This window comes from Umbelopsis ramanniana (genome assembly GCF_025399195.1).
Source record: "Umbelopsis ramanniana AG unplaced genomic scaffold K450scaffold_37, whole genome shotgun sequence".
Taxonomy (NCBI): domain Eukaryota; kingdom Fungi; phylum Mucoromycota; class Umbelopsidomycetes; order Umbelopsidales; family Umbelopsidaceae; genus Umbelopsis; species Umbelopsis ramanniana.
The window spans coordinates 112,803-136,815 of record NW_026252123.1 but is presented as its reverse complement, the minus strand read 5'-3'; the positions used below and the strand labels follow the sequence as shown (position 1 = coordinate 136,815).

Sequence of the window (24,013 nt, the reverse complement as noted above, 5' to 3'; positions counted from 1 at the left end):
ATCAAACAATGCCACTATGAACAAAACAAATTTGCCCATAATAAGCAGCAGCATGTTGCAATTATCTTTGCTATTACAGGATACAATGCGTCCGCATGGAAGTTGATGGCGCTACCGATTTGTTCCATTGGATGAAATCTAATATGAAAACGTCATACATAAGAACGAGACAAAAAAATTTCGGATAGTTACGCCTTAGCCATTTCTATCGACCACACAAATTGTCGTTCGTTATGCACGTGGAGTGAAGTTTCATGCTAAATCAGCCTACCATCGAGAAATAAAAAGAGGAAGTATGAACGAATAAAACATAATCTAGGCCTTCTTATACTTGCGGTTACCAACAATATCTCGAGTACACATCGATTTCTTTCAAATGCAAAATCCAGACCCTATTGACGAGGTGAACTACCGTCGTAATGACAATGCTGAGGACCCCGAGAACGACCAAGACACATATCATCGAAGACCCAGCAATGGCCTTGAAGTTTTGGATGATACCAAAAAAAAATTGACATGGCGCCAAATACGCTTGCTACTCATTAGCAGTACAGGTTTTTTTATGGATGCGTAAGTCATTTGTCGTCCATGCTTCGTTTAAAAAACAGTTATCTAGCGAAGATGCTCATATATTTTATTGTCATTCAAGTTATGATATCTTCATCATCAATTTGGTTGTTCCCATGCTCGGTTATGTGTACTATGCAAACTCAACGCCTCCCAACAAAGTGGGTATCATATGAAATCACTGGAAAGATCGTTTTGAAGGCATGTCATTAAATCATTGATGATACCAGGTACCAAGCGCTGTACAGGGACCTTTGAAGGGTATGACTTCTCTTGGACAAGTATGTATTAACCCCATTTAGTCATGAAAATTTTACCAATCAACTGTCTAAACATGTGTTTCCAATCAGCTTATAGGGCAGCTCTCTTTTGGCTATATCAGTGACAGATGGGGACGTAAGAAGATCTATGGTGTCGAATTGATCATTATTACCATTGCCACCATATTTTGTGCCACCTCGGCGTCGGCTGAAGCTGGCTTGAGCGCCATTGCGTTCTTGGGTTTCTGGAGACTGATTCTGGGAGTTGGAATTGGCGGTGACTATCCACTTTCTGCCACTATTACTTCAGAATGGGCCGTTGCCAATCGCAGAGGCCAAATGATTGCCGCCATTTTCTCTATGCAAGGGTTTGGCAATGTCGCAGCTGCTCTTGTCACTATTATCGTCTTGGCTTGTTTCAAGACACCCGTTAATAATAACGTTGTAAATCTCGACTATGTATGGCGTATATGCATCGGCCTAGGAGCAGTACCTGCTGTGGCCACCATCTACGCTCGTCTGACGTTGCCTGAATCTCCCAGGTATTCTGCTGATGTCATAGGAGATCAAAAAGCAGCACGAAAGGCTTTGGAGGATCAAAAATGGGTAACATCAGAAGACGGAGAAAGAAGACGACAAACTATTGACGCTGATGGCAATGGTGCAGAGTATGAAAAAAATATTAAAGTCATAAATTCAAACGTTTCACAAACCGAAGAGGACGATTCCAGTTACAAGGAGCATCGTATCAAGCAACAGCAAGACTTTAGAGCTGTAAGTTACAATGTTTCAAATATCATCCATCGAATACATATCTGGATGTACTAACCTGTGCTCTTTGTAATAGTACTTTTCAAAGTGGTCCAATCTCAAGGTTTTACTTGGTACATCACTCAGTTGGTGAGTAACAATACTGAATCAATAGCCATGTTACATTATCTTCCATGGCTGACATTTCATCCAATGCTTCCTTCCGGGGATAGGTTCCTTATGGACATCGCATTTTACGGAATCAACTTGAACCAGTCAATTATTTTAACTGAAATTGGATTTGCCCCTTCAGGGCTTTCACCATGGGATACCTTGTTCAAGCAGGCGATTGGAAATTTGATCCTATCAGTACTCGGTGCTCTACCTGGCTATATAGGTAAGACTTTGGGAAATTTTATCTCCTAAATTTTCACTCTGCATGAACAAGTACTAACCTCACTATCGACCAATGGTAAACAGTAACTGTATTCACTGTTGAGAAATTAGGTAGAAAGCCTATTCAGTACCTCGGATTCTTCGTGTGTGGAGTGCTTTTTATCATTCTAGGAGCTGCATGGTTCCCCATCCGCAGTGTTAATGTCGCCTTGTTCATTGTCTTATTCGCCATCATTCAGGTTAGTTCCCTTAAAAAAAGAAGGAAGCGTTGAAAATCAACAGGGTATGGAAAAGCTAACAAACCTCCTTTTTCGTAGTTCTTTTTCAACTTTGGTCCCAACACCACTACTTTCATTTCTCCTGCTGAAGTATTTCCTACGCGTCATCGATCCAGAGCTCACGGTATTGCTGCAGCCAGTGGTAAAGCCGGAGCTATCATTTCTACCTTTGGATTCAACGCTTTAGCAGATGTTGGAGGTCCACCTGGAGCAGAAACCTTCTTGCCCAATGTTCTTATCATCTTTGGCGTTATCATGCTCCTCGGCATGCTCACCACCGTTTGGGTCCCAGAAAGTAAAGGCAAGAGTCTGGATTACTTTGAGCGCGAGCGTCTGAACGAGGGTGGTATCAGATCGTTGTTCCGCAGATCTAGACGAACCGGAAACGATGAAGTCGAATAATTGTTGTTAAATATGTATGCCTTTCTACTTATATAAATATGAAATTACAAAAGATATATGTTTAATATATCTGCCCCCCTTATATAAAAAGCGAATCTAGAAAAGTGATATGCTAGAGAAGCTAACAAGTTTCATAATGCTAATGATTACATGACGTTAATAACCCCGTTTTTCCCATGATTATGTTTGATGAAATCTGCAATAGCTCTACAAATCACCTTGCACCATTGATGCGGCATATAGTTGCTATTGCCCTTTGATACTTGCATAAGCATAGATACAAAACACATGCATCCATGAACCAACACCTTGAGCCTCGTAAATGTGGATGCATTTATTTTATCTAGGAACATACACTGAATAGAATACTGTAGGGTCAGTTCATAACGCTTACTCACAGCTCCATCCTTGTCCGCAGGCAATTTCGCTGAAATAATTTCATGTCAAGAAAAATTTGTGACGTAACCAATAATTAAGCATTGTTCACTGCCCATGTTTTTTCAAAACAACAGTTTTGCTGAATCTCTCTCAATCGAAAAATAATGTTCGCCCTTCGCCGTGCTGCTGTTCGCGCCATCGCCACCCCTCGCCCCACTGTTGTCAGACCCTTCTCTGTCTTGGGTGCTCGTCTCTGTAAGAATTTTTTCCATGCAGCCACTCTTTTGATTTTGGCTAGTATGGAATTAGGCTTCATTATGCAAACTTATCCATGTTATGCTGACCATCCAACCTTTTTTTTGCTTTCTTTTAGCCGGAAATGTCGCTCACCGTGATGCCGACAGCTTGATTGGACCTGGTGCTCAACCTGGTACTGTCCCCACTGACCTCGAACAGGCCACTGGTCTGGAGCGTCTTGAATTGCTCGCCAAGCTTGAGGGTAAGGAACTCTTCGACATGGAGCCCCTCAACATGACACACCTTGGTACCAAACAGAACCCCATCGTTGTCAAGTCCATGGATACTACCCGTTTCGTTGGATGCACTGGTAAGAGAGTCCCACAATTTCAATTGTTTCCATTTTGATGGTTATCTTTTAGGTATAGTTACGGAACATTTTTTCTGACGGATTTTTTACCATTTCTTAAATCAGGCTACCCTGCTGAGTCCCACGATACCATCTGGTTGACCGTCAACAAGGAGCACGACTTCGATAGATGCCCAGAGTGCGGCAGCGTTTACAAGTTGGACTTCCAGGGTTCTGAGGACGCTCACGGCCACCATTAGATGATTTAACAATATAAACAAGAAGAGGATGGTGTATATTGCGTCGCGTTGTATTTAGATCAAATTGGAATTTCGTTATAAAAAGAAAAAAAAGAGAATGCCCAATTTTTTTTCAATTCAAAAAGAAAGAGTGTTTGAAGCGTGTTGAAACAGCGTTGTAGATTACCGGTATGACAGACAGAGCGGTGGGGTTTGGTGATGGGAAGTGGCCCCTCTACTGTACGACGGTCTTCTTGCTGAAAATCAACTGCTGGCGATCGGTGTTTCGAAAAGCTTGCCGCTAATTTTGGAGCTTGTTGCACGAAGGAAATTGCAACGTAACCTGGGCCTCACAAAATAATATTAGGATGTCCTTTGCAGCCTCTTCTTCTTTTCTCTCCACTCCACCCCTTACACTCCTTTGATAGTTGATATCACTTTCACCAACGGATGAAGCTCACGTTGCTGCCATGGCTGCTCTTGGCCATTGGGTCTGCCTCAGCGACGTATCCTGGTATGAATACTTTCAGAACACCTTCTTTCCCTCCCCCCTGGCTCGCGTGCTTAAAAAAGGGGAGACGTGCAAAGAGAAAATATACTAACTAAACATTGGTTGAAAATTTTTATAGGGCATCATGAATCATCCACCTCCAGTAAGCACCTATAACCTATATCATGTATCTCCTCCAAAAACACTAATCAATATTCCTTTATCAAGCCCACAAGTCGGTCGCAACACACACACAAAATATTCGAAGCTTACCGACTCTGTACGACCGCCACTGTAAAACTGATGATGATTGCCCCGACGTTCACTGTTGCAATTTATGGGTTAAACGATGTGTTCTTGACCCCCTCGGTACTATCTGCGATATTAAACCTACTACGACTCCCAAGAAGAAAACTACGACTTCCAAAAAGTCCACCACCAAACATAAGACTACCACCCGACCTTCAACCACCACTACCAAAAAGACCTCAAATGCTCACGCTACCAACAAGGCACAACCTGTTGGCGTGTTGTCTGAAACCAACCCTTCATCCACTCCTGACCCCACTACTTCGGCTGGCGACGAAGGTACAACACCTGGAGATCAACCCGTTGTCAACGACCCTAATGCTTCACCATCCACTGAAGCAACTACTCTTACCCCTTCATCCGGTACACCCACCGCCTCCGGCGCTTCGTCATCTTCCACCAATGGCAGCAACAATGGAGGCAACAATGGCAGCCAAAACAACTTGGCCAATTCTGATGTCGTCGCAGGCGACATTACCAATAAAAAACTTGGTATTGGAATTGGTGTCGGTGTAGGTTGCGTTGCCGCCATCGGTTTGGTCGGTATGGCAGCTTTCCGCCGTCACGAAAAACGTGTGAAGAATGCCAACATGGATAATGCCTCTGGCGACCCCGTCAGCACTCACTGGAGACCACAATCCTTCATGGCTGTTTTAGGAGGCGTGGTTGCTAAACTTCCCAGAAGCTCTTCTACTTCATCACGAGGCTCCAGTCGAATCCGCTCCGTTTTTAGCAATCTCTCGAGAAACGGTAGTAATAGGAGCAACCTTTCCGATCAAAGCGTAGGCAGTGCTCCCAGCCTTGCGCGTATCGACGAACACTATGGTGACGGCCAACAAATGAGACAATATTAATTGTGCTTTTTTTCTTTATGGACGATCTCCTTGTCCTAATATAATCATGTTCTGCTTGTCTGCCACACACTATTTTCTCTCCTCTGTCTTTATTCATTGTATCACATATTTCATCAGCTTCCCTTTTGATTTGGTTTGTGAAAATCCCCTGCAATAAATGAGATATCTTTATTTTTCATGACCCTATGAACGTTACGATGGCGGCCGCCAACGCCACCACCATCCACCACTGTGCTATCATGATACTAGCCCTTGACTTGGGTCTTTGGGTGCTTTGGATCATCGATGAAGTACTGAGGTAGTGCAAGCTGAAGCTAGGGTCAATGGAAGCAGAACTTTCTGTAGGATCGATAACGCTGTCGATGACATGAACCACGCCAGCTGATGTCAAGATGTCTGCATGCACAATATGGGCACCGTTGATAGTGATATTCCCATCTGTTCGATCCACTTTAACCACCTGGCCGGTGATCGAAATTAATGCTCCCGGTTGTAAATCAGTAGAGCGATAGACGCCTCGCACAACCCCGTACTTAACATCGCGAAGAACGATGCCTTCTGGTTGTGCAAGGTAACCTAACTGGTTCCACGCTCCATTATTAGGAGCGAAGATGGTGGCCTGTTGCGACGATAAAACTCCAGTTAGATTATAATTTTGTGTAATATTAGAGAATGCTTCTAATTCGGGAATCTGAGTAATGGTTGTTGGGACATTTTTAGGAGGAACCAACACAGAGTCTATAACGTGAATAATGCCTATGGAGAAAAAAAAAGCAAGGTCAATGATAGCTTGACTAGCCCAAGCTGTCAGTCGTGGACCTACCGTTGTTGCACTGAATATTAGGTGTGATTACATTGGCGCTGGCTACTCCATTCGTGACCTGCAAAGTGGAACCCTCCAGGGACACACCAAGGACTTGGAAACTGTTGCCCTGTTTTACAAACGTTTGATTCTTGAAAAAACTTGAGAGAAATTGCGTAGCGTTGAACGTATTGGAGGGGTGTATGCCAGCGACGAGATGATATGTTAGTATGTTGGTGGTATTTTGGGTCATTGTAAGGTTTAGAGAGCCGTCGGAAATGGCTTGCTGGACCGCTGATTCAGAGGGCAAAAATAAGGTGACTTTACTGGTGCTGAAGAGCTGTCGTAAAGTAATATACTTTGGTAGCGCCAATGTTTTCGCCAGAGTCTACAGGAGGAGATGAATATCATGTCATGTTGTTTTGATAATGAAGCCAACGTACTAGAGTTCATTGACTTACCGTAGAGCCTGTAGCGTTTATACCTTTTAAGATATCATTGCCACCAGAGGTGAGAGTAGGCGCGGAAGCGAATTTGGTAGCACTTGGAGTCTGAGACATGCCGGCGGCGCTTGAGAGTATCAAACACGCCGCTATCAGGACAGGGCTCCAGTGCCTTAAACTAAACAACATGATGCTATAAAAGAGGTTGCAACAGCACGCGTTGATTTATATTTTAAGGATATACAACCCCTCTATACACTTTGTGTTCCTGGCTCACAGCTACCTCAAACTGGGAGTTGTTTTTTTGGTTTCGTTGGCTGAGATTCAAACCGTGCCTGCAACCAAAAATCTATTTTTGTGTTCCTTTGACCGTCCCGGGACTGTTGCTGCTTTTTCTGTTCCTCCTCCAATGCTATCCATCGAGTTGCTACTGGCAGCTGCTGCTGCAATGTCAGTACCAGCTTTGTCGCAAACAATTCCTTTCTACTGGCAGGAAAACAATCAAGAATTCCTGTCAACCTACCGAGACAAAGGCAAAATGGAACAAACCGGTAGAACTGGAGTGGCTGCCATGCATGCAACGCTCATCAGGTAAAGCTGATTCCAATCTACTCATCGTATAGAGAAGACCAGTTTCTAAACTACTGAATACAGCGACCGGAAAATCCTTATTATAGATAAAGGTACGAAAGTTCTGCATTACAACCTACCTTATTCTGTTTCGAGATTCTGACTTAAAACTTGCAGCTGAATGGAATGAGGCTCAATTTGACTCCGGCCAAAGCGCATTCTCAGTGGAATACGACATCATCAACAACGACTATCGACTTTTGCACCTTGATACAAACACATTTTGCTCAGGTGGCGGATTTTTGAAGAATGGCACCTTCATTAGCACTGGTGGCGGAGAGCGCAAGGGCAGAACTTGGAAAGCTTTAGAAGGCTGGCAATCAATTCGTCACTATACGCCGTGTCAAGATGATGAGTGTCAATGGAGTGAATGGACCACTCAGCAGATGATTGGAAACCGCTGGTATCCATCAGTAGAACAGATGCCTGAGGTAAATAGTTTGAGATGATGCAAAGTCCTCCTACAGATTTGGGTACTAACATATTTGACCGATTCCATAGGGTGATATTATGATTATGGGTGGTAGCATAAAAGGTGCCAGAGTGAACACAGCTATGATCAACGTCCCAAGTATAGAGTATGTATAGCCTCAGAGTCAGCTTCCATTGTTCAGGGTACTGGCAAAAAGATTTACTCATATCTGTCAATGTTATAGATATTGGCCACCACGACCTGAAGGATTAATAGACTTTCCTTTCTTAAACGAAACCCTACCTTACAATCTCTATCCCATTACCTACGTTCTACCCGACGGCAACCTCTTTGTTTTCGCTAATCGCCAATCCATCATCTACAACTACAAAACCAATGAGGTGGTCAAGCGCCTACCTGATCTTATTGGCAATCCAAGATCATATCCACTGACAGCAGCATCCGTCATGCTTCCATTGGATCCAAAGAACAATTACAATGTAGAAATTCTTATTTGTGGAGGATCGCAAAAGATTGACAGAACGAGCAACGCTGATGACACTTGTGCCAGAATCAATCTTGGTGATGAAAACCCTACATGGGAGATGGACAGTTTCCTTCACCCAAGATTGATGCCTGACGCTGTTTTCCTTGCTGATGGAAGTGTTCTGTTCCTCAATGGATGCAAGAAAGGCTTTGCAGGATATCAACAAAAAGGCTTTATACCTGTCAACTGGGATCCTACATTTGAGCTTCAAATTTATGATGCCGTTAAACCCAAAGGAAAGAGATGGAAGGAGCAGCTTGCAACTACAGATATTGCAAGAATGTATCACTCAGTGGCACTCACACTTCCGGACGGACGTGTATGGATTGCAGGCTCCAACAACAACGACCCCTCCAACGTAACAGCCGAGTATCCTACTGAATTCCGAGTAGAATATTACTCTCCTCCATACCTCTTCCAAAGCTCCACACGACCTCTTATTTCCAACGTTCCAAAAGTATTTACATATGCAGAAAAGTATGATCTTCACCTCAACCTCAACTATCCACTTGGCACCCATCAACCGGAACACCCCACCATCAAGGTTGCCCTACTTCGACCTGGATTCAGCACTCACTCAATGCACATGAGTCAGCGCTATGTAGTTCTCAACTATGAACTTTCCGATGATAAACAGTCGCTGACTATAGAGTCGCCTCCAAATGCCAACATATTCCCTCCTGGACCGGCGACTCTTTATGTTCTTCGCGATGGAGTTCCCGCCGAAGGAATCTTTGTTTACATTGCCGAAGACGAATATGATGTCGTTGTATGAATCATTCGATACCCAGCCGTCTTGGAAGAAGTTTAATCCATTCTGTATATGATATTTAGCATTTCAATAAAAAGCATAGGCAAAAATACATGGCATGATATTCTGTGTGATACCTGGCTTCTTGTATCGGCTAATTTTAGATACGGAACACCAGGCTCGCCAATTCTCGTCAGATTTTTGGTGTTCGCGGTGTACAAATCATGGATAGCAGATAGATATTTATGTCTAACCCATCCATAATTAATTGAACGTGGTACTTTGTTTCTGTTGTCCTCTCTCGACTTCAGCGCCAGCTTTCACAATTAAACGCCTTCGTTGGGTCATTTTTATATCCAACAATACAAACATTCGCGGTACAATCGGCTTTTCAATGAGACGTTCTTACAATGCGCAGTTTGCAATACTGCTCCTAATGACCACATTAATGGCGTTATTTGTATTTTTCAATACGTCTCTATTTTACTGGCAAGATGTCCAGCCGGATTATTCCAGGTCATTCGAAGTAACAGGAAGAATGGAACAAAATGGACGAACAGGAGTTGCAGCCATGCATGCCGTGCTCATAAGGTAAGGGCTCTTACACGAACAACGGAAGGGCAATGTCTTTTCTTATTCAATTGCTACCTTTCCCCAGCGAAAAGAAAATTCTAATCATAGATAAAGGTAACACTACCATACTGTATGAAAACCGCCGTTGTTCGATCTGCCAATTAACATCCAGCCCGTAGCCGAGTGGAACGAAGCTCAGTTCGATTCTGGCCAAAGTGCATTCTCGGTAGAATATGACATTATCGACAACACTTATCGACTTCTGCACCTCGATACAAATACCTTCTGTTCGGGTGGTGGATTTTTAAAAAACGGCACCTTCATCAGTACCGGTGGTGGAGAGCGCAAAGGCAGAACCTGGAAGGCCGACATAGGATTTCAGTCCATCCGCTACTTTACTCCATGTGACGATCAGAACTGTCAGTGGGATGAGTGGAGAACTCAGCAAATGAACAGAAACCGCTGGTATCCATCGGTGGAGCAAATGCCTGAGGTAAGGCATCTAGATGAATAGACCTGCGTTTACAAGCTCTAAGGACTGACCATCGTGCGTTTTTAAGGGAGACCTACTGATCATGGGTGGTAGTATAGAAGGTGCCAGAGTGAACACAGCTATGATCAACGTCCCAAGTATAGAGTATGTATAGCCTCAGAGTCAGCTTCCATTGTTCAGGGTACTCGCAAAAAGATTTACTCGTATCTGTCAATGTTATAGATATTGGCCACCACGACCTGAAGGATTACTAGACTTTCCTTTCTTAAACGAAACCCTACCTTACAATCTCTATCCCATTACCTACGTTCTACCCGACGGCAACCTCTTTGTTTTCGCTAATCGCCAATCCATCATCTACAACTACAAAACCAATGAGGTGGTCAAGCGCCTACCTGATCTTATTGGCAATCCAAGATCATATCCACTGACAGCAGCATCCGTCATGCTTCCATTGGATCCAAAGAACAATTACAATGTAGAAATTCTTATTTGTGGAGGATCGCAAAAGATTGACAGAACGAGCAACGCTGATGACACTTGTGCCAGAATCAATCTTGGTGATGAAAACCCGACATGGGAGATGGACAGTTTCCTTCACCCAAGATTGATGCCTGACGCTGTTTTCCTTGCTGATGGAAATGTTCTGTTCCTCAATGGATGCAAGAAAGGCTTTGCAGGATATCAACAGAAAAACTTCGTACATGTTAACTGGGATCCTACCTTTGAACTTCAAATCTATGATGCAGCTAAACCCAAAGGAAAGAGATGGAAGGAGCAGCTTGCAACTACAGATATTGCAAGAATGTATCACTCAGTGGCACTCACACTTCCGGACGGACGTGTATGGATTGCAGGCTCCAACAATAACGACCCTTCTAATCTCACAACCGAGTATCCTACTGAATTCCGAGTAGAATACTTCTCTCCTCCATACCTTTTCCAAGGCTCCACACGACCTCTTATTTCCAATGTTCCAAAAGTGTTTACATACGGACAACAGTATACTCTTCATGCGAATCTCAACTCTCCACATGGCTCCAATTGGTTTGAACAACCAAACATCAAGGTCGCACTTCTTCGACCTGGATTCAGCACTCACTCAATGCACATGAGTCAGCGTTATGTTGTTTTGAACCATGAACTTTCTGGTGATAAGAAAAAGTTGGCGATAGAGTCGCCCCCAAATGCCAATATTTTCCCTCCTGGACCGGCGACTCTTTATGTTCTTCACGACGGAGTTCCGGCTGAAGGTGTTTTTTTGCACATTGCCGAGTACGAAAAGGATGTAGTTGTTTGATAAATCGATTATGTCGAATAGCATGAAACTTTGTTGAATATGTACATAATATCTATGCTATGATGCATTTTCAATGAAAAGAAAGGAGTAGAATTACAGTGGGTGGTAATGGCCTGTGCATGTTGTGGGGTCTAAATATAGCCATGGTTAATCAGAGGTGGTTTTGTGTCCTCTCCGGGCCTGAAAAAGGTAAAGAGAAGCAAGCCTTTTTTTCAGGCACCAGAATAAGAAAAGCAAAGCAAAACAAAACAAAACAGCTAAACATACCAATAAATAAACCTCGGTTTCAGCCATTCACTGCCCTTCTTCTCCTCTGATAACACCAATATCAATCTTCCTATCCTTTACGTTCTCTCACTCGCCTTTAAACCGAAATCAAAAAGGCCACCCAGTCACACACTGCTTTATATTACCATATGTTGACATTGTTACTACTCCCGATAACGATATCAATGGCAGTTGCTGTGGCAGGCCAGTCATCGCCGTTCTACTGGCAAGATGAGAAACCCCAGTACACGTCGAAATACATGAAAAATGGCAAAATGGAACAAATTGGACGATCAGGTGTCTCAGCCATGCACGCGGTTTTGATAAAGTAGGTTATTGACATCAAGCAGACCGAGGTTTTTTGCGTCTTGCTAACATGTCTATGTTGTAGCAACCGAAAAATCCTCGTCATAGATAAAGGTAAAGTGATTCGCACATCCAGGCGTGACAGCCTATTCCAGATCAGCCAAGCCAATTTCTCGCCTACTGACTTTTTACGCCGCCCCCAGCCGAATGGAATGAAGCGACATTCGACTCTGGTCAAAGTGCATTTTCAGTCGAGTACGATATCATCGATAATGAATATCGAATGTTACCTTTAGAGTCCAACACATTTTGCTCGGGTGGCGGGTTTCTTAAGAATGGTACCTTTATCAGCACGGGAGGCGGAGAACGACAAGGTGGAACGTGGAAAGCCTTCGCAGGGTGGCAGTCTATTCGATACTTCACACCATGCAACGACGGCACATGTGAATGGGAAGAATTTGTAACATCAAAGACTAGCGTGAATCGATGGTACCCCACAGTTGAACAATTGCCAGAGGTATTTTAATTTTTAGTCGTGAGTTTTTGACACTTTTGCACATGCTCACCAGAAAGCGCCTTTTTTTTTGCCTTCGTTAGGGCGATCTCATGATTGTAGGCGGGGCTACCAAGGGTGTGGCAGTGAATGATGATATACATAGTGTCCCAAGTATAGAGTATGTATTATCTTTTAGTGGTAGATCGAGCTGCCAATTTATACATGGATCTGATGGTTTTTTTTTGTTTTTTACAGATTTTGGCCACCACGACCAGAAGGGCTTGTTGACTTCTTATTTCTTAACGAAACCATGCCTTACAATCTTTACCCTGTGATTCATACCTTACCAGATGGCAATCTCTTTGTATTTGCCAAACACCAATCCATCATATACAACTACAAGACAAACGAAGTCGTACGACGATTACCTGACATTCCTGGCAATGTACGAACATACCCTCTCACAGCGGCGTCGGTCATGCTTCCGCTAGACCCAAAGAACAACTACAATGTGGAAATTTTGGTTTGCGGCGGATCTTCGGCTATGAGGAATACAGCCAAAGCAGACGATACATGTGGTCGCATTAATCTTGGAGATGAGGATCCGCAGTGGGAAATGGATACATTTGTATACCCGAGATTGATGCCTGACGGTGTGTTCTTGGCCGACGGTACCGTCATGTTTCTCAATGGATGCCAAAGAGGATTTGCAGGATACAACAATCGAAATCACGACCCAACCTTCGATCCCCTCATTTACAATCCAGGACGCCCATTGGGAAAACGTTGGAAGCAAGATCTTGCCAATACAAATATCGCTAGAATGTATCATTCCGTGGCTCTTAGTCTCCCTGATGGTCGGGTATGGATTGCTGGTTCCAATAACAACGATCGTTCCAACATCTCTGCCACCTATCCTACGGAGTTTCGAGTGGAATATTTCTCTCCTCCGTACCTATTCCAATCGTCGACCCGACCGCTCGTTACCAACATACCAAAAGTCATGGTGTACGGTAAGAGGTATACTATCAAAGTCAAACTCAATTACCCACTTGGGTTGAAACGACCTGGACAACCCACTGTCAAGGTTGCGTTATTGCGACCTGGATTCAGCACTCACTCAATGCACATGAGTCAACGCTATGTTATTTTGATTCACGAACTTCAAGACGATAGCGAAACCTTGCTCATTGAATCTCCACCAAATGCTGCTATCTTCCCCCCTGGACCTGCCATTCTCCATGTTCTGCGTGATGGCGTGCCGGCCGAAGGAACACACATTCACATTGCCGAATACGAGGACGATGTTCGCGTATAACCCTTACCCGCATGGAGGACGTTTCTTGTAAAGTGGCGATAGCGTACTACGGAAGAAATCCTGCTTTTGTGAAGTTTTTTATTGATTTGATGCCTCTCCTTACTGTTGCCAACAATATGTAATCATTTTGTATAAAGAGAAATAAGAACTACCAACAATTTAGTGTCCGCTTGACAATCGCTAAACAAGCTTCTGTAGAGCTTTTTGACCTGCTTGTTTATTTGGACCCTCTTAAGCCCACTCTATAGCTTGTTGCAGAATCGCTTACCTTCACGCTGACTGCACTGATATGAATAGCGTTCTGATAACAAGAAACTCCTAGACTATCAAAATTGTCGTCCCTGATGCTAGGGCGTAAACTTGAACCGAGCCGACTTCAAGCTGCCCGACATGAAACAAAAGACGAGCATGCTTACGGGTTAATTAAATCTCCTTCAGTTGCCACAGGTGTCAACTTGAATATTCATTCCTGTGACATATAGATGTCTACAGATACTAAGAACAGTTGTTCCTAGTACTCAGCCATGCGGTTGGGAACTATTGTAACACCAAGAGAGCAGCATGTAAGTTGAATAGAAAGAAATAATAAACGTAAGGCAGAATGCTGTGATACACTGTAGAAGTGGTTAGCAGCTGAAAGTAACGCTTTAGGTTTAATGAGAGCATGCAAAAGAAAGATTTGCTGCAGTGTTTGGATGGCGAATAACCAGGTACAACAAACCTTTGTTTTTTATGTCTTCGGATGCACCAGTATGCAAGGGATGAAAGGAGCGTAACATTATTTGTAAGAGCCTTCATCGGGTGCCGCAGATATAGGAATGAACACGTTGACAGTGCCACATGTAGGGTTCATCGACCGTCATCACAGTTCTGTAAGGTGGATGCACTCCGAACCACCAGGGCATTGGCACAGCTCCTCTTACTTACGTTCCCCTAAGTTACGAAATAAAAGCGATAAGGCATCCTTTCTACATGTGCCAAATATACCTATCTTCTCCCAGCCTTTGATCAATAGCATGACTGATAACTCAGACTTCGCCGAAGAGGAGCAATGATCGTCATGTTGCTAACACAAGATGCTTGGTATAATGACTGGAGGCGAAACACGGTGCACGGCCAATGATCCTCTAGGCTGATCTCAGAGCTTTTATTCAGTCGGTCTTAACATCTTGGGGATATAGTGAATGTGTACATACGACTCCTTCAAAACCAGGAGATCATCGATCTATGTACAGACGGATGAATTGATTGGCATCAAAGGATCGCCCATGCTATTTATATGAACGAAACAAAAAGACTATCTAAGCGCTTTGAAAAGTTACCCGTGCGCACTCGCTACGGTTACAATGATAATTCCATCTAGCATAGAGCAAATGATTTCAGCCAGCCATAGTTGTATCGACGTATTCCCTGATGCCGACAGAATGGTTTTATTTCAATTTGCATAGGAAGTCGGTAGTATGAATAAGTCTAAATGGAGACCGATATCAAGCTCGGAAACCATTGGAAGTACAATTATGTTAAAAAAAAAAAAAAGAATGGACGTGAAGCTGACTGACGTGCGGAAAATGAGATTGACTAGTGAAGGTGGACTACGGGGCAAGTATGAGGAGCCGTTTCACTTCTATTACCTGCCACAATTAAGAAAACAAGGATTGCAATATTGGTACGTAGGATAAAAAAGACGCTAAAGGAACTCTTCCATGTTGTTGGAGATAGAATGGGAGGAATGAAAAGTGACTCTGACGTTCCTTAGAACATGAAAACGGAAGCGATTCCGGCGGCAACAGCCAAAGCACCGGCAACGCTGACCTTGGTAGCATCTGACTTCACAACGGCACCACCGTTGCTACCTGCCATCTGGCCAGAGTTGGGGGTGTTAGCAGTGTTGCTAGATCCAGATCCAGATCCAGATCCAGAGGATCCGCTGTTGCTGGATGGAGGGCTGGCCATGGCGGGTGCACCAGAGGCGGCGGGGGTAGCATTAGCTCCAGCAGCATAGGTTGCAGCGTTGGTGTTGTTGCCTCCGGTCTCACCGTTGGGTCCCTTGATTTCGAAAAGACCGGTGAAAGCAATGTTGGGAGAGCTGCCGAGCTCGAAAGCATCTAATATCAAACACGTCAGCATACTATATAAATGCTAAATAATAAGCCATACCTTGTACTTACAGTTGTTGGCAGGAGGGAAGTCAGCAGGGATATCCCAGGTGTATGAACCTCCGGTGGTGGAAACGTTGGTGGCAATGGTGGTGACGGGTTGAAGAGCGGTGCTTTGACCTTGTGCGAGAACAATCTGAGGAATAGCATCAACAGAAGGTGACACCCAGGAAAGGATAGCCTTTTGGCCAGCAGTGTAGGTTGTACCGGTCAAAGGTGAGGTGATGGAGACTGGGGGCTTTGATACACCGGGTGCTTGAGCACTAACGATGGAAGCGGCGAAGGCAAGGACGGCAAAAGAGACGATCTGCATTATTATTGGTGTTGATAAAAGGTAATTGTAAGTATTGCCATGACCCAGAAGTCAACCTTTTTATACCTCTATTACTTCCTCTCCTTGAACCTAGTGGTGCTAAAAAAAAAAAAAAAACTATGCACACAGGTAAAGCAAGGATTCAGTGGTGAACTGGGGGCAGAACCACAGGCCGGGGAGGTTAGATCCATACAGTACGCTCCCTACTGTGCCCCTATCAAAACGTCTTCTAAAATAGTAGACTCCCTGTTGTATTCTGACCTCCATTAGGGATGCTGGTGTTGACTGGGATATTTTTTTTTATTCCATCCCTTGATTCAATTATCAAAGGGATACACATCATGATCCAATTGCTCCACATCAGATTCTCCTCTGACTTCAGGTAGAAAGGAGAAATACATCAACGGCTATGTTTAGAATGTTGAGTATATTGACTATAATGAATTTCTGAAGATCATTGTCTAGATTGCATCTGTATATAACATATATTTATGACAGATGTTTAGTGTATACTCTCCTTGAAAACAGAAATAATCAAAATAATGGGCATGTAAAAATTATGATAAGCATGGAGTAGGTTTATTAAATTGGTACCATCAAATCCACCACACCAACCCGACTTTCAACGTGAACGTGCTCGTCTTTCCTGTTGGGGGATTTATACATGATTTTGTTGATAATTTCCTGGGAATGATTTTTTCCCTGAAGGGCAGGTCAATTGGGAAGTTTGCCCACGATGTTTGAGTTCAGTATATTTGTGTGTGATGCAGGCACTGCCATAAGCGAACCAGTGTTTTCTAATGGCTCCTACATTATCATTACAGTGACAGACGTTATGAACATTTTGTTATATGCTATACATTGAATTGACGACCACCTTAATTTACTTGGTTGTACACATAAAGATATTAATTGAGCAGTCAGAGCTAATGAGCGATATCTTGTGGTCTAGCAGTCTGCTATGCTGCTCTATTGGACATGTTGTGGCCTGGTAGAGGAGACTACCAAATTTTTCTGGTTCCCAATTTTTTTTTTTTTTTTTTTGGCCTATACTCACTTAACCGAGTGCGAATGCATTGAACAACCACTGGAAAATCGCCTTCATGTTGCAATTTAGAGCAGTTTCTCGGTCATATTTTTCAACACAAGCTATCAGAAGCTTTGCCGTCCCGAATGCAGATCCAAAACGGAAAAACTTGATCGGAATTACCTACCAGGAATTACAGCTCGAGCTTGCCTCGATCCCAGGGATCAAAACCTATACGGCCGACCAGATATGGTCCTTCATGTACAAACAGGGTAAGCTTGTTACATAGAATTCGAGGGTCGATGTAATGAAAAAAGAGGAGGCTGGGAACCGTATGATATTAAAGGTTTAGAAAAAATTAGGTTACAGCGATTTTGATTTGATGTCCAGTATACCAAAGCAATTAAGTGCCAAGCTCAAGGAGCAGTTTGTCATTGATTATGGTGAAATTAAGGTAGGATTTCTCACGGTCATTATGGGCGTCATCCATGGACTAAATCAAGTCTACTCAGTTGGACAAGCTATCTGCGGACGGCACACGCAAATTTCTTGTTGGGTACGATACGAAAACCAATCCTTCGCATGTCATCGAGTCCGTCATTATTCCGGAACCCAAAAGATCAACATTGTGCCTCTCGTCACAGATAGGGTGTTCGTTAGCATGTACATTCTGTCACACAGGAACTCAAAAATTACAGCGATCGTTGACGGCTGCAGAAGTGGTTGGACAATACATGATCGCTGCCCATTCTCAAAACGACTTTCCACTGGACTCCCTTCAAGTTGAAAGAAAGCGAAGTTTGACTAATTTAGTATTCATGGGACAAGGAGAGCCACTGTATAATTGGAGAAACACTTCCAAAGCCGTCTCAATTCTTACTCACACAAATGGTCTGGCCATCCCCAAGCCTAAAATCACCATCTCCACCTCTGGTGTGGCACCATTAATACCTAAAGTGGCATCTGATCTTGGTGTATCCCTTGCCATCTCCTTACATGCTACAAGAAATGCCACTCGCGACCAAATTGTTCCCCTGAACAAGACCTATCCTATTGCTGTAGTTTTGGATGCGTGCAAGCAATACGTTCGATTATTGGGCAAACGAAGAAACAGAATCACTTTTGAGTAAGTTTCCATTCAAGGGGGTGGTGGTTCCGTATAGTAGGCGTTAAGCCATAATCGTGTCATTATTCACTTGAACCCTCTCCCTCCGTATCATGAATCTCTCTATTTGATCACTCCTAACTGACTCTTACAACAGATATGTCATGCTTCGAGGTGTGAACGACTCTGTGATGGAGGCTCGCGAATTAGTCAAATTGCTGAAAGAGCTTCCTGCACATGTAAACCTTATGTAAGCCATTCGCTCCTCCGTTCCTTTTTCTTAGTAGTGGCACAGGCTGTTTATTTACTGAATTTGGGAAATCTCCAAAAAGACCTTGGAATCCTTGGCCAGGCAGTGTGTATGAGACCTCCACATCGGAACAAATAGATCGCTTCGCTGCTGTTGTCATGGAAGGGAATGTTCCTTGCACTGTAAGAAGACCGAGAGGCCAAGGTAAGACTATTTACAAATTGGTGGATCGGTGGGGAGCGTCGCTTACTTTTATCATTTTGGCAGATATCATGGCTGCCTGTGGACAGTTGAAAAGCACTCATGACAGTAAACGCCGGGCAAGTGACACACCAATTTCTGCAGAGTAGTGCGCCATCCATAGTTTCATTTGTAAAACCACAATCAATCAATGCTTTTACAGCAAAAATGTATATTGCACCCCATTAAAAGTAGTTATATAATCACGTGGACAGCCACTAAGCACGGCCCAACAAGTCGCAATCAAGATTTCTCCACTGCTTGGCTGGATGAATTTGGTAAATGGTCTTGATTTGGATAGTTTGGAGTCCAATGCGGAGATTAGCTATTGGAGGCCGTCAGCGAAAGAGCAGACCATGTACAGCGCAGAGGCTCCGCTGTTCCGATCCATAGCGCTTGAGAAGGCTATTCTTAAGTTTGCATCGTCTCCGAGACTCACTCTCCGCCAACACCGACTTCCATCGGTTGCAGCATTTGTTTGGAGGAGACATGCTTGAGCTCAGCTATATCTGGTATTTCGCGGGGATGACCGAGCAGCACTCTCCCCGCACTTCATCAAAACATCACTCCAATTTTTTCCCACTGGATCTCTCCAATTTTCAGATGCCGGTACATATAAAGGCACCCAAGTGATCCCATCTGATTTTTCTAAACAGCTTCTCTTTTCCATGGACACATCACTTAAGGACGATACCCAGTCAAGCCATAGCCAAATCAGCGAGAAGAAGGATATTGCTTACCTAGAAGAAGTACAGTCTGGAGGAGGCCAAATACATAATGATCGTATTGATCCTGAAGTTGCCAAATATGCTTCGGCAAAAGCCATCTACATCGACGAAGATACAAACAAGCGATTGAAGAGGATGATCGATAAGCGAGTATTGTTGGTGATGTGTGTAACGTATTTCCTTCAATCACTCGACAAGGCAACGCTCTCGTTCTCGGCCATTATGGGTATACAGAAGGATACAGGTCTGGTTGGTCAAGAGGTAAGTATTGAGTCGGTTCGGAGTAAAAAGGTTGGGTTCAATAGCTGACACCATTCGTTCAGTATGCATGGCTTAGTACCTGCATTTATATTGGCATCCTTTTTGTGGAATACCCCATGAACTACATCATCCAAAGAGTCCCTATAGGAAAGTTCTTGGGATTTTGTATCTTCTGTTGGGCGGCTGTACTCTGCTTTCACGCCCTCTGTTCGAACTTTGCATCGTTATTGGTAGTCCGAACTCTACTGGGAATATTTGAGTCCGCCTGTCAACCTTCTTTCTTGGTCCTTTCTAGTATGTGGTACACGAAAGCTGAGAACGCTATGATTATCACAGTTAGTATCTCCACTATTATACGCGCTGGTTGAAGACACGACGAAGTATGTTGATATCCTATCTTTATTGCAGCTTTGGTTCATGATGAATGGTCTGCAGCAAATTTTCGGTGGACTGCTCGCCTATGCTTTCACAAATATTACGACAGGTCCATTGAAATCTTGGCAATGGTTGTTCTTGTCTTACGGTATTATTTCCGTGGGCTGGGCCGTGTTTGTCATCTGGTATCTGCCAGACAGTCCTATGCGTGCCAAGTGCTTTTCAGAAGATGACAAGAAATTAATGGTAGAACGAGTCCGATCCAACCAAACAGGTTTGCAAAACAGAAAGTTCAGAAAGGATCAAGCTATCGAAGCTTTCAAAGACCCACAAATCTACTGCTACGGCTTGTTTCAACTCTTCACAACTTTGCCTCAGTCCTCTATTGGCGCGTTTGCAAATATCATTATCAATGGTTTGGGATTCTCAGTGTTGAATACTCAGCTGTTGGCCATGGTGCTAGGTGCATTGATTATGGGTTTCCCCTTAAGTTCGGCATACCTCGTCAGGAAGTATAACCAAACCATCTGGACTATGATTGGCTTTTTGATACCGTAAGTGCACACTGCATTCAAACAGCGTAGTTAAAAAATACATAGAGCTAATAGTTTCCATGTAGGAGCATGATCGGTACCATTGTCTTGATGACAGTGGCGAATACTTCGGCAAGTACTAGAGCTGGTCTCTTGGTTGCGTATTATGTTGTCTTGTCTTTCTGGGGTGCATCCACCTTGACCTTGACGTTGCTTTCAAAAAACGTCGGTGGTCAAACCAAAAAAAGTATCGCGGTTGCTGTCAACTTCTTTTGCTGGGCAGCAGGCAATGCTATTGGTATGTTGTGATATTATTCTCATAGACTGAGTTAAAAGTTGAAACTAACTTTGTGAATTTTCCTCAGGTCCGCAAGTCATGCAATCTAAGGACGCTCCTAGATACTTTACTGGTTTCGCTGTCCACATGGGATGTTACGTCTGTGCCATTCTCACTCTCGTGTTCCTTCGTTTCCATTTCGTTCGACAGAACAAGAAGAAGCAAGCTTTTCTGGATAGCCGAGAAAACGAGGTCGATAAGGATCTTGTTCATTCCTTTGACGATCTGACTGATCTCCAAAACCCCAATTTCATGTATATCTATTAACCCAACCAATACCGTATCATGTATAGCTGTATTAAAGAAAGATAAATAAACTAACTGGTATTGTGTAATAGCATTAAACAATGGATGAAAGGGCATTGTCGATTTATTGAGTGAAAGGTGTTGCGTTGCCAAATTTTTGAGTCTATATGCAAAAAGTGATTGGGAAATGAATTTGATTTAAGAAAGAGTGCTCGGTTAAAATGCCCAGAGGGACCATTTCACAGCACTAGGATCTTCTAAATCGTCGTTTGCAGTCTCGTCGTCCTCATCTGTGGCTCCAACCTTTACTAATGAAGGGAATAGCTCGGTGGGCTTCTCAAAAGCCAACGCAGGATCCTTCTTGCGCTTACGTGTTAGCTCCTTATCCAAGAACTGCAAATGCATGAGTGTAAGTCTAAAATGCCCTGTAATTCATGCTGAATCCATTTCTACCACCAACTTACCGTTCCATATGTGTGATCTAGGAAATCCTCCAAATTGTAGCTTGGCTTTGTAAACTGTTCAGTGAAGATTTTGGCCAATGTGGCTACGTTGGGGTAGTAGTGCTCGGCCAAAGTCTGAAGTTCCCACAATGACGAGTTCAGCGCATTACATGTATATGGATCAGGGTTGCTTTCATCGAATACATCAGTTTCCGCGTCGGCAGCTTCATCACGATGAATCAATGCCATGCAAGAAGGATGGCGCTTCAACAAGTTGTAAATCATGGCAATCAGAATGACACTTCCAGCTGGAGGGGCAGTCAGTGACAAGCGAGCCATGCGCTTGATGAAAGCAGCGATAAGAGATGCGGGTAGGTGGGATGAAGAAAGGAAAAGGTCCAAAAGACGGAAGAATCTCGACCGATATTTAAGATGCAAAACGTTTGCATCGAGAAGACGGTACAGTTTGTGGTAGAATTCAGGATAATCCCTTTAGAATCATATTGTTGTTAGTCATTGTTTTACATCATGTTTCATGTAGACAGAAAACTTACAAGTTATAGTCAACAATCAATGTGAACAAACTGTTAAGAGCCAACAAGGCGGTTGCTCCACCTATTGTACGACATGGAGATGTTATTATTTGATTCATGCCAATGTATTCATTTTCCTCGAGCCAACACACTTACCAGCGTTATACGAATCAGTCAAAAAGTCCATGAGAAGTCGAGGGTCGGTCATATGTGGTATAATACGCTTGTGCATGATGAGAAGGGTCTTTTTGTACAGGTCATTTGTCAGCGGCATCTTCATAAATGCCAACCAGCAGGTTTGCAATGCCTTTTTGTGCACGCTCAAGCGCACCAACATATGCTTGCGTGGTCCCTTCTTTCCAGCAACTTCCTTGGTGACCTCCTCTTCTTCATCCGAAGAGTCAGCAAAAGCGTCAGGATCTTCCTTAGCCTTTGCAGCATACTCTGGATCGGGATGGCCAGTCCAAAACTCATCGATCTCCGCACCAGCCGTGGGCATCGTTCTGATGCCTTCCAGTATCGAGAATGTGTTTTGCATCAACATATTCAACTTTTCATTCGACATATTCTTTGCCTTCTTCTTTTTTGGTGTATCCGCCTCAGATGAATCTTTGCTCTCTAGTGCTGAAGTAATAATATCACTGTAATACATGAGGCAAAATTAGATACGTCCCAACCATAGTACCACAAAGAGACGCAAATGAACTCTACTCACGACGTATTCTTGAAGAAATAGTATCGAAGGTCGTCGTAGACATTGAGATATTTTCCAAGCAGCTCTGCTTGCAAAGGTTGACTGAAATTTGGATTGCGAAGAACAGCATCCACAACACGAACATAAAAATCGTTTGCAAAGGCGTGCTTCTTTCGTAGCGATGTTTGGAATTCTGATTCTGACTTCAAAAGCGTAATCAAAATGTTCAAAGCAGGTTTCTGCAAACCCGGTTCCTCATGACGAAGAAGTTCGCAAAGGAACTTGATGTAGGAATTGTAATTATCTCGAAGCCAATTGCTAACCGTTGCCTTCGCTGATTCCTCCTTCTTCAATCTCCTCAGCTCTCCCTTCAACAGTAGAGTTGTATATACTCGGTGCAAGGCATGGATGGCAGCACTGGTAAGACCGCCATGGGAACCCTAAGTTGGTTGCCAGGAGTTAACTCAAATCGTACCAAGAAACGGCAACTTCTTTTGCCAACGTCGAGTACAATGCTCGCGACATTGAACTTACCTGAGCAATTTCGAATATTTCTACAAGGTTGTTGAGGTTTGATTTATCACCCAAACCGGATTCGAGGACTTTTATCCGCTGGATAGTATCTTTGTAGTCCTGGTCTTTGCGAGATCCCTATAGCATTGGATACCAAAAATTCAGTATATTTCAATAAACCTCGAGCACCGCCAAGATTCTTATCATACCGTAACTTCTCCTCTCTTTCTCTTCTTAATTGGTTGAGGCATGACGGTTAGATCGGATCAGTGAAGGTCAGCTTCCAAACTTTTTTTTTTTTTGAAAGATTCAGCCTGGGAGATAAGCAGTCACAATTGGAGTGGCTGCTGGTGTAACCCGGCGATTGGCTGAGCTTTTAGCGCAGGCAGAAATGCGACGCGTGCCTTGACTC

The 24,013-nt window shown here is 43.6% G+C and overlaps 11 protein-coding genes across 11 annotated transcripts; 8 read left to right on the top strand and 3 right to left on the bottom strand.

The window, feature by feature from the left end:
* The first annotated feature begins 122 nt into the window (after nucleotides 1-122).
* Nucleotides 123-2,732, top strand: K450DRAFT_246505 (uncharacterized protein). The gene is made up of 8 exons (XM_051589922.1): nucleotides 123-570; nucleotides 650-728; nucleotides 798-848; nucleotides 918-1,601; nucleotides 1,675-1,727; nucleotides 1,811-1,974; nucleotides 2,058-2,212; nucleotides 2,291-2,732. Exons 1-8 carry the CDS (start codon nucleotides 377-379, stop codon nucleotides 2,651-2,653), a joined length of 1,743 nt encoding a protein of 580 aa, XP_051443580.1. The 5' UTR covers nucleotides 123-376; the 3' UTR covers nucleotides 2,654-2,732.
* Nucleotides 2,733-2,979: 247 nt separating this feature from the next.
* K450DRAFT_246497 (uncharacterized protein) lies at nucleotides 2,980-4,090 on the top strand. Its single transcript, XM_051589921.1, has 3 exons — nucleotides 2,980-3,274; nucleotides 3,405-3,638; nucleotides 3,744-4,090. The coding sequence occupies exons 1-3, from the start codon at nucleotides 3,196-3,198 to the stop codon at nucleotides 3,875-3,877; spliced, it is 447 nt and encodes a 148-aa protein (XP_051443579.1). The 5' UTR covers nucleotides 2,980-3,195; the 3' UTR covers nucleotides 3,878-4,090.
* A 93-nt stretch (nucleotides 4,091-4,183) lies between these two features.
* Nucleotides 4,184-5,278, top strand: K450DRAFT_246492 (uncharacterized protein). The gene is made up of 2 exons (XM_051589920.1): nucleotides 4,184-4,509; nucleotides 4,575-5,278. Exons 1-2 carry the CDS (start codon nucleotides 4,492-4,494, stop codon nucleotides 5,169-5,171), a joined length of 615 nt encoding a protein of 204 aa, XP_051443578.1. The 5' UTR covers nucleotides 4,184-4,491; the 3' UTR covers nucleotides 5,172-5,278.
* A 406-nt stretch (nucleotides 5,279-5,684) lies between these two features.
* Nucleotides 5,685-6,871, bottom strand: K450DRAFT_272797 (uncharacterized protein; the record flags this gene model as incomplete). Its single annotated transcript, XM_051593060.1, has 3 exons — nucleotides 5,685-6,265; nucleotides 6,333-6,699; nucleotides 6,773-6,871. 3 exons carry the CDS (start codon nucleotides 6,869-6,871, stop codon nucleotides 5,685-5,687), a joined length of 1,047 nt encoding a protein of 348 aa, XP_051443577.1.
* Nucleotides 6,872-7,053: 182 nt separating this feature from the next.
* On the top strand, nucleotides 7,054-7,654 carry K450DRAFT_246487 (uncharacterized protein). The gene is made up of 2 exons (XM_051589919.1): nucleotides 7,054-7,437; nucleotides 7,502-7,654. Exon 1 carries the CDS (start codon nucleotides 7,164-7,166, stop codon nucleotides 7,347-7,349), a length of 186 nt encoding a protein of 61 aa, XP_051443576.1. The 5' UTR covers nucleotides 7,054-7,163; the 3' UTR covers nucleotides 7,350-7,437; nucleotides 7,502-7,654.
* A 609-nt stretch (nucleotides 7,655-8,263) lies between these two features.
* On the top strand, nucleotides 8,264-9,118 carry K450DRAFT_246481 (uncharacterized protein; the record flags this gene model as incomplete). The annotated part of the gene is made up of 1 exon (XM_051589918.1): nucleotides 8,264-9,118. The coding sequence occupies one exon, from the start codon at nucleotides 8,264-8,266 to the stop codon at nucleotides 9,116-9,118; it is 855 nt and encodes a 284-aa protein (XP_051443575.1).
* A 2,649-nt stretch (nucleotides 9,119-11,767) lies between these two features.
* On the top strand, nucleotides 11,768-14,035 carry K450DRAFT_246412 (uncharacterized protein). Its single transcript, XM_051589917.1, has 5 exons — nucleotides 11,768-12,055; nucleotides 12,119-12,147; nucleotides 12,237-12,550; nucleotides 12,631-12,707; nucleotides 12,785-14,035. Exons 1-5 carry the CDS (start codon nucleotides 11,877-11,879, stop codon nucleotides 13,845-13,847), a joined length of 1,662 nt encoding a protein of 553 aa, XP_051443574.1. The 5' UTR covers nucleotides 11,768-11,876; the 3' UTR covers nucleotides 13,848-14,035.
* A 1,207-nt stretch (nucleotides 14,036-15,242) lies between these two features.
* On the bottom strand, nucleotides 15,243-16,345 carry K450DRAFT_301034 (uncharacterized protein). The gene is made up of 2 exons (XM_051593734.1): nucleotides 16,016-16,345; nucleotides 15,243-15,952 (listed from the first exon to the last, which is right to left on the bottom strand). Exons 1-2 carry the CDS (start codon nucleotides 16,314-16,316, stop codon nucleotides 15,600-15,602), a joined length of 654 nt encoding a protein of 217 aa, XP_051443573.1. The 5' UTR covers nucleotides 16,317-16,345; the 3' UTR covers nucleotides 15,243-15,599.
* Nucleotides 16,346-17,360: 1,015 nt separating this feature from the next.
* Nucleotides 17,361-19,327, top strand: K450DRAFT_246406 (uncharacterized protein). Its single transcript, XM_051589916.1, has 6 exons — nucleotides 17,361-17,615; nucleotides 17,706-17,797; nucleotides 17,856-18,469; nucleotides 18,606-18,698; nucleotides 18,781-18,902; nucleotides 18,966-19,327. The coding sequence occupies exons 1-6, from the start codon at nucleotides 17,420-17,422 to the stop codon at nucleotides 19,046-19,048; spliced, it is 1,200 nt and encodes a 399-aa protein (XP_051443572.1). The 5' UTR covers nucleotides 17,361-17,419; the 3' UTR covers nucleotides 19,049-19,327.
* K450DRAFT_246400 (uncharacterized protein) lies at nucleotides 19,328-21,821 on the top strand. Its single transcript, XM_051589915.1, has 5 exons — nucleotides 19,328-19,927; nucleotides 19,990-20,262; nucleotides 20,336-20,856; nucleotides 20,922-21,133; nucleotides 21,201-21,821. Exons 1-5 carry the CDS (start codon nucleotides 19,607-19,609, stop codon nucleotides 21,437-21,439), a joined length of 1,566 nt encoding a protein of 521 aa, XP_051443571.1. The 5' UTR covers nucleotides 19,328-19,606; the 3' UTR covers nucleotides 21,440-21,821.
* K450DRAFT_246397 (uncharacterized protein) lies at nucleotides 21,537-23,874 on the bottom strand. Its single transcript, XM_051589914.1, has 7 exons — nucleotides 23,811-23,874; nucleotides 23,623-23,739; nucleotides 23,110-23,528; nucleotides 22,551-23,035; nucleotides 22,416-22,476; nucleotides 21,883-22,351; nucleotides 21,537-21,811 (listed from the first exon to the last, which is right to left on the bottom strand). Exons 1-7 carry the CDS (start codon nucleotides 23,850-23,852, stop codon nucleotides 21,635-21,637), a joined length of 1,770 nt encoding a protein of 589 aa, XP_051443570.1. The 5' UTR covers nucleotides 23,853-23,874; the 3' UTR covers nucleotides 21,537-21,634.
* Between the last annotated feature and the right edge of the window lie 139 nt (nucleotides 23,875-24,013).

Coding starts and splice junctions, on each gene's coding strand:
- K450DRAFT_246412 (XM_051589917.1), top strand. CDS start 11,877: ATGTTGACATTGTTACTACTCCCGATAACGATATCAATGGCAGTTGCT. Junction 12,551..12,630: donor CAGTTGAACAATTGCCAGAG/GTATTTTAATTT, acceptor TGCCTTCGTTAG/GGCGATCTCATGATTGTAGG. Junction 12,708..12,784: donor CATAGTGTCCCAAGTATAGA/GTATGTATTATC, acceptor TGTTTTTTACAG/ATTTTGGCCACCACGACCAG.
- K450DRAFT_246487 (XM_051589919.1), top strand. CDS start 7,164: ATGCTATCCATCGAGTTGCTACTGGCAGCTGCTGCTGCAATGTCAGTA.
- K450DRAFT_246397 (XM_051589914.1), bottom strand. CDS start 23,852: ATGCCTCAACCAATTAAGAAGAGAAAGAGAGGAGAAGTTACG. Junction 23,529..23,622: donor AAATATTCGAAATTGCTCAG/GTAAGTTCAATG, acceptor CAACCAACTTAG/GGTTCCCATGGCGGTCTTAC. Junction 23,036..23,109: donor TATTTCTTCAAGAATACGTC/GTGAGTAGAGTT, acceptor CATGTATTACAG/TGATATTATTACTTCAGCAC.
- K450DRAFT_246400 (XM_051589915.1), top strand. CDS start 19,607: ATGGACACATCACTTAAGGACGATACCCAGTCAAGCCATAGCCAAATC. Junction 19,928..19,989: donor CAGGTCTGGTTGGTCAAGAG/GTAAGTATTGAG, acceptor CCATTCGTTCAG/TATGCATGGCTTAGTACCTG. Junction 20,857..20,921: donor ATGATTGGCTTTTTGATACC/GTAAGTGCACAC, acceptor GTTTCCATGTAG/GAGCATGATCGGTACCATTG.
- K450DRAFT_246505 (XM_051589922.1), top strand. CDS start 377: ATGCAAAATCCAGACCCTATTGACGAGGTGAACTACCGTCGTAATGAC. Junction 729..797: donor ACTCAACGCCTCCCAACAAA/GTGGGTATCATA, acceptor TGATGATACCAG/GTACCAAGCGCTGTACAGGG. Junction 2,213..2,290: donor TCTTATTCGCCATCATTCAG/GTTAGTTCCCTT, acceptor CCTTTTTCGTAG/TTCTTTTTCAACTTTGGTCC.
- K450DRAFT_301034 (XM_051593734.1), bottom strand. CDS start 16,316: ATGCAGATCGTCTCTTTTGCCGTCCTTGCCTTCGCCGCTTCCATCGTT. Junction 15,953..16,015: donor CTTCCCTCCTGCCAACAACT/GTAAGTACAAGG, acceptor GTTTGATATTAG/ATGCTTTCGAGCTCGGCAGC.
- K450DRAFT_246497 (XM_051589921.1), top strand. CDS start 3,196: ATGTTCGCCCTTCGCCGTGCTGCTGTTCGCGCCATCGCCACCCCTCGC. Junction 3,275..3,404: donor CAGACCCTTCTCTGTCTTGG/GTGCTCGTCTCT, acceptor GCTTTCTTTTAG/CCGGAAATGTCGCTCACCGT. Junction 3,639..3,743: donor CCGTTTCGTTGGATGCACTG/GTAAGAGAGTCC, acceptor TTCTTAAATCAG/GCTACCCTGCTGAGTCCCAC.
- K450DRAFT_246406 (XM_051589916.1), top strand. CDS start 17,420: ATGTTGCAATTTAGAGCAGTTTCTCGGTCATATTTTTCAACACAAGCT. Junction 17,616..17,705: donor GTCCTTCATGTACAAACAGG/GTAAGCTTGTTA, acceptor AGAAAAAATTAG/GTTACAGCGATTTTGATTTG. Junction 18,903..18,965: donor AAGAAGACCGAGAGGCCAAG/GTAAGACTATTT, acceptor TCATTTTGGCAG/ATATCATGGCTGCCTGTGGA.